Source organism: Pagrus major, chromosome 18 (genome assembly GCF_040436345.1).
Source record: "Pagrus major chromosome 18, Pma_NU_1.0".
In the NCBI taxonomy this organism is placed as follows: Eukaryota; Metazoa; Chordata; class Actinopteri; order Spariformes; family Sparidae; genus Pagrus; species Pagrus major.
Window position 1 is genome coordinate 10351811 of NC_133232.1, and position 10874 is coordinate 10362684.

At 37.5% G+C, this 10874-nt stretch overlaps 1 protein-coding gene across 1 annotated transcript; it reads left to right on the forward strand.

Moving 5' to 3' along the window:
• The first annotated feature begins 242 nt into the window (after nt 1–242).
• Nucleotides 243–3094, forward strand: il21 (interleukin 21). Its single transcript, XM_073486334.1, has 6 exons — nt 243–386; nt 481–522; nt 2355–2468; nt 2595–2633; nt 2788–2868; nt 3009–3094. Exons 1-6 carry the CDS (start codon nt 243–245, stop codon nt 3033–3035), a joined length of 447 nt encoding a protein of 148 aa, XP_073342435.1. The 3' UTR covers nt 3036–3094.
• The last annotated feature ends 7780 nt before the right edge of the window (nt 3095–10874 follow it).

The following is a 10874-nucleotide window of genomic DNA, read 5'->3' on the forward strand; positions in this document are numbered from 1 at the left end:
TAGGCCCCACGCACGCGCGGCTTGACGACACTCTCGGATCACGTAGTGGTGACTGCCAGTGGAAAAGAAATTTCATTACTCACACACGCCAGTTTCTGCACCTTTCCAACGATCTGCAAGTGGTTTTCCTGTGTCCTCAGGGATATGTATAAAAAGGTACGCGACACAACTGTCTGCATTTCCAGTAAATCTTTCGAAAAGCTTCTTTTGGTGATCTGGTACCTGCTGCTGATACTGAGAATATGAAGCTGGTTGTGTTTTGCCTGTTTGCAGTCTACTGTTGTTCTTTGGCCAACACAGCGACAAGGGAGGTTGACAGAACATTGGCGAGGAAGAAATTACAAGAAGTCCTCAAACAGCTGAATGCTGTGAAACTGAGCCTGCAGGTGGGTTTCTCTTAATTTAATTTTTCATAATTTTGCCCATGTTTGGTCACATTTATCATTACTAAGCACAATGTTGTTGGTTTTTGTCTTGTAGCAAAGTGAGAAGATGCTGAACACTCCACCAAAGAATATCGAGGTAAGCCAAACTAACTTCAAAATAATATTGACAGTATGGTCACCGCCACATTAAATATTTGTGGTTGCTTACTCATTGTTGTTGTTCTCCCACTTACTATAGTAACTAATTATCATGTGCCGGCTACTGTAGGAGTACATCAAATGATGTGTGAAGTCACAAAATGCGTATTGGAAGAGCCTATATCCAATCAGCTGTAAAGGTTGAGAACTAAAGCTTACAAATTGACATTTTTTAAAATATATTTTGTTTTGTTTAAATTTCAAGTCTTCTGCTAGTTAATATTGAAAACATAAACATTAAAAGAGTTGTATACTGTACAGCGGAGTCAACAGGCAGATCTACATAAGTAGTGCAAAGCTAACAAAGCTAAACCTAGATAATCTGTTATAGTTTACAGAGTGTGCTGAAATGTGAACATATATATCTTAAAAGAGGTAATTTTTGTACTTGACGGTAAATCAGATTAAAACTTCAATCTAAATAATTTATGATCATCAAAACCTAGTCCATTATCCTATTACAACAATGATATTTAGCTTAATTATCTAGCTTACAGTAGAAAGAAAACCTTTTTTAAATGTAAAGCAATGATCTTGCGGCCCAATAAAATCCCTCATAACAATCTGATTATGTGCACTAGACTTCAAATAAATGCCATTACTTGTAAATCCATATCAGCTCTCTTTCTTGTCAGGCTTACGCTCTTGAGTGAGTCAAGTCAAGAGCTTGCTCAGTGTATTTTCTCACAGCTTCCATTGCACTCTCAGATGAAATGTGATGAGTAATCAAGTGAGAAAGCAGACAAAACCATGGCACTTCCTCACACCACCTCAAAAACTCAAAATGCTCCCTAGCGTGCTAGATTGACATTTGAGTCAATCTCTTGTTTAAAAACTGGCAAATTACAGTTTATGTTGAACCACAAATGAGCAAAAATTGCACAATGACAGTGACAGTCAAATGTAAAAACAACATCCGATAATTTCTAAATTATTAACAGTGAGAAAGTATAAAGTCAGCCGTTCTTATTGTTAAAATCTCACCCTCAAGGAATAAAACCTATTAACTATCCAAGCAGACATGCTGTGATCTAAAACTATGATTTGACCCAAGCTCATTGGGTTCATGAACATCACACACAGCAGTATGAGTCTCTTAACAGAAACTGTTTGACTTGGAAAAAACATGTTGTGCCATCAACACTTTCATTAAGGTTTCTGGAGGGAAACAATTTAGACAAAAATGTCCAAAGCACTTTCAGGAAAATAAACTTTAAAAATAATGGAAACTTTTATTTGCTTAAGTTTCAGTTTAAGTAACAGTGTAATGCATTTGTCTGATTGGAAAGTCAACAGCAATGATGAAGTCATGACATGAAACCAGAAACAAACAGCTTTCTTGGAAATGTTTTGATGGCAGTGGATTTTTTTCTCCCTCTACTTGACACTTGTACAATTGTATCATTAAAAAAAAAAATCTGAAAACTAATCAATGTAACAGTTGGTGTTGTTGGTGAACTACATTTATTGTTGACAAAATGTAACATTTGAGCTCTATCCTCTTTTTTTATTGTTAATCTACCATATGTGCCATTGCCATTTTCCAGTTTTCCGTAAAAGAACAAACAAGTAAATCAAGCAAAAGTAGCACTGACAAAACTTTAATCAGATTTAATCAGACCTCATGTAAATATTACGCATTTTTTATGCTTTTTTTCTTAAAAAAAAAAAAGACTTGTGTTTTTTTAATAAGCCAAATATGAGAAGGAGCATTGATATTTGTTGATGTTGTACTGATATTTTATTCACAAATGTGTCATTTTGTAACAGGACTGCTGCTGTCTGTCAGCACTGAAATGCTATCGGTTCAATCTGGAGGTCCATTTCAATGTTAGAGAAGGAAAACAGAGACAACTCTTCAGGAGCCTTAACAATCCCTTCACTGTAAGTAAATGGTGGGAGTGGGAATGTTTAATCGAACAATATATCTAAAAGCATATCTTAAGTACAATGTCAAGTTTGCAGTACTGTACATTTCTAAAACTAACCAATTTATTTTATCCATTTCAGGAGAGAGGTCTGAACTTTTGCAATTCACCAAATGTCAACGTAAGAGAACATTTTATCAATATTTACTCATATTGTTGTTATTTCTTATTTAGACTGATATTTCAGTATTTCAGTATATTTGTGGCATGTATTACACTCACAGCAGAGGGTCATTATTAAATTAATTTTAATGTGTTTGGTTGTTTCCCTTTAGTCCACCTGCCAAGACTGTGACTCGCATCCAAGGCAAAATGCCACAGAGTTTTATAACAGACTCGAATCTCTTATTCAAATGGTAAGAGTATTTTTGTTTCTTTTGGTCTATTATAGCATATGGAAAAGGTGGCTGAAAATCTGTAGCATTATAGGTCATTAATGTTGTAAAGATGGAAAAAATTATGTGAGAATTTACTTAGAATTTTTCCCCATTTTTAGGCCATATCCAGACTGACCATGATCTAAGAAGAGGTGAAGATCTACTTGTGACCGAGGATTGAATGTAGAGAAGACACTACGCTGAAAAGATGCTAAACTTGTTACAGCCTTCTGAATATTTAACTATACTTATTTAATATTTATTTAGACAGTGGTGGTGAACCCACTCAAGCTATGTAGAAGGTATTCTCAGGAAAGCTGCTTTGCTGCCACCCAGTGGACTTGGCAGTTTTGATTTTCTTTCCGCCTCCTTTTCACTGAAAGTGAAAGTTAATTTATTTGTTGTAGTTCTCAAAGAATGTTAAGTATATAACGACATTTATACTGTGTATGACATGCCTTATTGAGTATTATTATTGATATAATTGTACCATTGTACCACCAAAATAATAAATTAATTACAGCACTGAAGATTTGGTTAACTTGGTGTATTTGTAGAACAACATAAAAGCTTCCAGCAGAGCTGGATACACCATCACTTAAAGTTCATCTGCCTCCTGAATCATAGTTGGATTGCCATCGGAACCACCAGGAGAAATTGAGGTGGGCCGGTCCCTCTGTGGGACAGGGGGACTCTCTGAAAACTTTCACCCAGATTGGTGTGATCGGTTAAACTGAGTGGCAAAGTATTGGCTAGTTTTATTTCTGAAGCTAGTTAAGATTAGGCAAAATATAACTGAATAATACACACATACAATGTTAGATCACTTTATTTGATGCATGTATGAAGGCATACAGATTATTATTATTATTTTCCTATAATCTGTATATTTGGTCTCACACTACTGATGCAAGATAGGCCCACTACATTGAAAGTCCATTTGAGTAAATGATTTAGTGTGTTTAAATGTCAATATATTTTCGTACCATTTAGTTGTACATATATTCCAGCATAATGTTATGATGATCAATTTTGAGAATTTATCAACAATAAGGTGAAAGTCATTTTAAAAAACTGCAGGGAGGTCTAATCGTTGCCAAGCGTATCTTTTAGCTTGATGGTCCCCAAAAAATAAGAAGTAATCTCTGAAGATACAATTAGAAGTCTGGATCTCCTGTAGCTTTAGTCTTAGGGTTAGGGCAAAGAAAAGGTTAATAATCAACTTTTTATTTAATACTATAATATTATTTTAATACACTTACATATTTGTTATTCATCCAGGTTATGGAAAGTAAATCTGCAGTGGACAGATATAGATTTAGCCAGGCCAGGATGCCAGTGCCATTGCCCCAATACAGTAAGTGCACCTTCGAGCCAGCCTCACATTCTGCTTGTTTAATTTTACATGTATTTTACGAAAGACATTGTAAAAATAACAATTATTTAGTAATCTTGTTTACATAAAGAATGGCGTAGGTTTTTTATTTTTCAATCCCAGTTCATCCCTGTCCTGAAACACTACTGTCCTAACTAGCGCTAATTTTAGCCTTAAACTTTACAATTTCTGTATTCAGAGTAAAGCGAGATGACCGGCTGAGATGAGTACTAACAGTATGTTCATTTTTATGTCGTTATTTATTCATCTTACATGTGTGACAGCATGATTTGAACCAAAAACAAATATCGATGTGTTACTTTTCTTTTTCCATCAGTATGTCACAGTTAAAGCACATTTACATTAACTTAAGACTGTTACTGGATGTTTGGCCACAGCACAGCAAAAAAAAAGGGGTTTATAGACATTTGTAAGGACCCAAATAAAATCAGAGGATATACTTTTTTCAACTACCAACAGTAGGTGGCAATATGAATCCTTCCAGCTGATACTGCGCACACATGAGAGTAAATTTGTATTTATGTTCAAGTTTTAATCATATTTTTGTTTTACATTGTTGTATTTTCCCCATTCAAAACCACTTATGGGATTTGCTGCCAAGATATGAGCTCAAATAACGCAACACTAGGATCTGGTGTATAAATTGTTGTTGCTGTAAAGGTATCATGGAATTAGTGTCATTGCCGATAAAACTGCCCTGGGGAAGTTGAGATAAAAACAATCAAAACAAAAGCATAAGCAGCTCAATTATGCCTTTTATGTGGATCTTTTACCGTTTGATCTCCTTGGAATTTAATTAGTAACTTTAGTTACTTTAGTTAAACATTTTCTGATTCCATCTTCCTAAATGTGAATATTTTCTAGTTTCTTGGTAGTAACCTGAATATCTTTGAGTTGTTGTCAAAACAAGATTTCCAAGGACATCATCTTGGGGATTTGGGAAAGACATTTTATCGACCAAACAACCAATCAATTAATTGAGAAAATAATCTACATATTAATGGACAATGAAAAAAGTTGTTAGTTAAAGCCCTAGATCAAAGGTTCATACCACAGATGTCCCAATCCCAGTGGTGGAGACATTGGTACAGCTGTCTCTTTGTAAGACAATAATGTATAGTATTTCTAAACAATTAAATCTATTTTGTCTTTTATCTAGACCTTGAATCTGTAATAAAGTTTTGAATTTAATTAAACTGAATTGATTCCAGGGCCACATTTTGATAACCAGTCATACCTGATTGTAAGATGACTTTTAATGTCAAAACGTTTGAGAAAGTTTGTCTGAATACAAACTTATAACTGCCCTTACCTACCACCAAATTTAAGGCAGGGTGATGTGCATAATGTAGAAACAGGTATACAATTTTCAGTCCAGCTTTTGCTGTTCAGACTCATTAAAAACATGTTTTCTTTGCTTTTTTGATATTGTTGTGCCATGTACTGTATTCTTATTGTGTTTTACTGTTCATTTAATAAATAAAACAACAGGAAATCAGTCTTGTCATCTGAGGTTGAAGAAATTGTATTTGGGCACTGAAAAAAAAAAACCTGGGCAAGCAAACTACCACAAAAACACTCTCACAAAACTCTCACAATGACAGGTGCAAGCTTGTTTTTAAGCAGGTGTCCTATCTAACAACACTACTGTGGACTTCCCAGATGACAAAGACGATTTCAGATACACAAACAAATTCATAGAATTTTACCCAGATGTATTTCACACCTGTGAACAAAGATTCTTGCGACGCTGAAGCCTGTGTTGATTTATCCCACTCGATAGACCAGGGCTGGCCAACCAGTCAGAGACTAAGAGCCACTTTTTTTAACTGTGTTAGTGCAAAGAGCCACATCATACACATGAACATCATCCCATGCCTTAATCATGTATGCACGCACGCACACAAACACGCACACAAACACACACACACACACAGACTTCTGCTCAGCCAGATTTATTAAAAATGTCCCACACCACTATGATTATGACAGTTATTTTCAACAGTTAACATTGTGTGCACTGTCTCACACACACAAACCCTCAGTTCAAGCAAGTCCACAAACAAAAATATAATAATTTTCAATAACATTTTTCTCTTACTATGCTGCTTAGTGGGACTTCTGGCATTCCTTGTCTTGAACAATCCTCTTCAAATCTGGCTTGTATTCTGTTGTTGCCACTCGAAGCAATTCTTTCAAATGAGTGTCAGTCAGAACAGATCGATGCTTTGATTTCACATGTTTCAGGGTAGAAAACACAGACTCGCAGACGTACGTTGACCCAAACATTGACAGTATCTTCAACGCAGCCCGTTTGACGTTGGGGTATTTTTTCATTGGCACACTTTTCCAGAACTCAATGGTCCCTTCCCTTAAAACAGCTTTCAGTTGATCCTCCTCACAAAGATCGATCATCTCCAACTCAGCCGCAGCCTCATCTGTGACGAGCGGAGCTTTCAAACAGTCCGTCTCCGCATTAAATGGGTCGACGAGGAACGTAATCTGTGGCCTTTTCAGTTGTAGATCACGGAACCGGGTCACAAAGCTTTCGTGCAGGTTTTCAACCAGTGTTGCATATCTGTCTCTTTTCTTTTTCAGGGCGGCGCTGGTGACTTGCTCACTGGCTTTTAGCAGAGTGGGAAAATGCATTAAATCTCCCTTTTGAATATGCGCCTTAAACAACTTCAGTTTGTTGACAAACGCAAACACACTTTGCACCAGGTCAGGCAGCATTTTTAACTTACCCTGCAGGTTCAGGTTCAGTCTGTCCAAGTGACACAGCATGTCGACTAAAAATGCCAGATCCATAATCCACTTGAGGTCTGAGAGCTCGGGATAGTCCTTGCCCTTCTCTTCCATGAACAGTTTCACGGCATCCAAAAGCTCAAAGAAGCGAGAGAGTACCTTGCCTTTTGACAGCCACCTCACATTGCAGTGCAGCGGCAGGTCACCTGGAAGCCCTTGGTCCAGCTCTGCGATGAGATTCCTGAATTGCCTGTGGTTAAGCGCATGTGTGCGGATGTAGTTGACGATTTCCATCACAGGCTTCATGACGTTGTCTAAATTCAATGATTTAGACACGAGTTGCTCCCTGTGGATGATGCAGTGGAAATTCCAAAAGTCGGGAAATGTTTGGTCAGCTTTGCACAGCCCCACAAGCCCGTTCACGGATCCGATCATGGCTGGCGCTCCATCCGTGGCTATTGCAGTTAGTTTCGGTATGGGCAGATTTGCTTTTGCAAATGCAGCCATCATTGTTTCTTTCACATCTATGCCACGGGTTCTGTCTTTTAATGGCACAATGTCAAGGAGTTCTTCTTTGATCATACATTCGTTTGACACAGACCGTGCAAATATTGCCAACTGAGGCTTGTCTTGTATGTCACAACTCTCATCCAATGCCACACTAAAATACTCACATGCTTGAAGGTCAGAGTGCAACTCTGATTCAATAGCCGTATTAATGTCCGATATTCTGCGTTCAACAGTGTGGCGGGACAGTTGGACGTCTGATACGCTTCGTTTTAGTTTGTCTTTTTCAGGGGACAAGATTTCAACAGCGTCAACGAGGCATTTTTTAATGAAGTCCCCTTCGTTGTATGGCTTTTTAGCCTGTGCTATGTTCCAAGCCAGTTGATATGATGCAAGCGTTACGGTCTCTGAGTGTTTCGTAAATTTTTGGAAAAACTGCACCTGCTTTTCTGCCTGAATTTTCAAAGTGACCAACTTGTGCTTGCGAAGTTCAGTCCCTTTTGGAAATTCCTGGTCGATGTTAGGATGGAGAGAGCTGAAGTGACGCTGAAGATTTGAAGCTTTGAAATGCGCTAATGATGCCTGACATATAAGGCAGAATGGCTTGCCATTACGTTCAACAAAAAAATATAAACTCTCCCACTCTGTTAAAAACGTCCTGTGTTCTTCTTCATATTTTCGTTTGGCTGTGCTTTTTTTCCCTGCCATTTTGAGAGCGAACTTGATGCAAATTGTTTACAACTCAAATGATCTTGCGCGTTTGACGTCACTCAAACCGGCTTACCTGGTCAGCGTGCCACCTAGGGGGAATGAATGGTAGCGCCAGCCAAGCATTTTTGACACTTGTCACGTGAAAGCTCCTGAAGAGCCGCATGAAACCAGCCAAAGAGCCGCATGAGGCTCGGGAGCCGCGGGTTGGCCAGGCCTGCGATAGACCTTAGCCTGTGACAATCAACACTGTCAAACTTTGTGCAATTGCCAAAGAGGAAAATTGAAAATGACCAGGAGTATCTTTCTCTTTTTTCCAGCTGTTTTTGCAGCCTGAGTGACCCTTGACACACTTCTCAGGAGAGACTTTATGTGCATAAGTATATGCATTTAATTTCACACATGAATTATTCATCAATCAATGTTATTATGAAGGAGTTACATAAGTAACCACTGCAGTGGACACCAATCATCAACAGTATAAAAAAGTGATTCTTAAAAAAATGGATAGGTAAAAACAATATTTTCAACCAAACAAGATGTTAGAGAATAAATTCAGATTTTTATCACATTTTTCTTGTACATCTTTTTTTCTGTGACTGAAAATACATCTGTCCACTCCAGTGGATGTTATGCACCAAACGGTATATTCTGCCTATTGGGCCTATCATGAGATAAAATGCTATTTAATATTGCTGTTTAATAAAATTTTTCCAGTGTAAATTGTATCTTGATTTTGAATAAACACACAAAATAAGGCAGAATCATAACGTCCAATGGAGTAGACAGATCACAGTAAAAAAATGTTGCTTGTCTAAGAATAAGAGGACTAAACATATTTGCTAGAGGTACTTTGTGCATCTCCTCTCAGCCTTTTTTTAAAATTTATGATGCCATAGCTCAAAATGACAGAGACACAAGGATAATAATCAACTGGAATTGTGGACAGGGCATTGGGGTAACTTGCCGAATTTAGCAAATGTAACTAACATACTTGTTTTAACCCAAATCATGATCTTTTCCGACACCTAGTGTTGGTGCCTAAAGCTAAGCAAACTGCAACCATTTCACAACGTTAACAGTTTACGTAAAAAAATGTTTTTCAGCAAGTTTTACTTTTAAGTCTAACCTGACATTGCATATTTATTATTGATAACTTGATTGCGAGCCCTGCATGTGCAAAACTGACACTAAAAGGTAAGTAGAGCTTTGAAGCTTAGGGCCACTGACCACCAAAGAGTTGGGACTGAGAACATGTTGATGTGTTGATGAAGTTTACCAAAAATGTACACCCACCAGCCAACATTAAAATGACTAACAGGTGAAGTAAATAACATGGATCATTACATCATCTGCTGGAAAAACGTGATCCCCTGAGGGGAAATTCAAGTGTTGCAGCAGCACAAAGACAAAGTAGCAAGTAGAAACAAAGTATCAAGTGGAAACAAAGTATCAATCCCGGTAAGTAGAATCCTGGTTTTCGTGTGGATGCCACCCACTCAAATACCCAAACACTGTTGCATACCAGGTAGACCAAATGTGTAGTATGTGCAAACATAAGAAAAAAAAGTACTGACAGAAGACTCAGCCTGTGATGGCTGCTGGTTGCTTTTCCCTGCTTCACCCAGCTGTACAAATTGGCTCATTTTAGCTCTAGTAACTTCCATCATGGAATATTTGTTTGTGTGACATCACAGACACCCTACTCATGTTTTTCTTCTTTTGATTGATCTAACCTCCATTTAACATCACTCATGACAACTCATTGACAGCTCGTCTTGTATTATAAATACATACTAATGGCTACTTATTTCCTCTAATGCAGGGGCATAATATACATGCATGTCAGAGGTCAGCTGGCTGTCAGATTTAAGCCTTTTGAAATTTTTAAGTGCAACTTGCACTGTGATATGACATCCTTTAATAATCACTTGGCCCCAAGAGACACTACCTAATCTCACTTTATCATGTGATCTCGTCACTATATTTCATCATGATCAATCATAATAATATTCAGTAATCAAGATTATAATCCATGTTAACAGGGAATGTTCTATCTTTGTGTCTCACCAGCAGTAGGTGATTTGTTAATTTTTAACAGGGGGGATGGCTCAATGGGAGCACCACCCTGCCTTGACACACCTATGTACACCTCCCAAAGTACATTGTTGATGCCTTAACCATAACTGTGACATTTCTAATTCTACAATTCCATTTTATCCAGTTATCTTCCTTCTCTCCCTACTCGAAATTGTCTTTTTATAATTGTATTAAAGTAATGAGTAAATACACCTTTAAATTGTATGCAGTGGACTGAATTTATTCAGGCAGGGTTTTCTCATGTTTCTCACAATACACTACAAGCAGGGTCATTTTAAGTTACATGACCCCTTGGAATTTTTTACCATCTAAATTCCTTGAAGGACACACAATGAACATTGTGCAAAATAGTAGAGCCCCACCGATTTATCGGTAGGCCGATTTTATCGGCCGATATTAGCCTATCACAGATATATCAGTATCGGTGTATATATTGTCCGATATGCACCGATATGAAAACCGTATATTTAAGAACTATAATGCAGAAAAACATGCTTGGGCTAATTTAAAATTGGTGTAATGACATAGT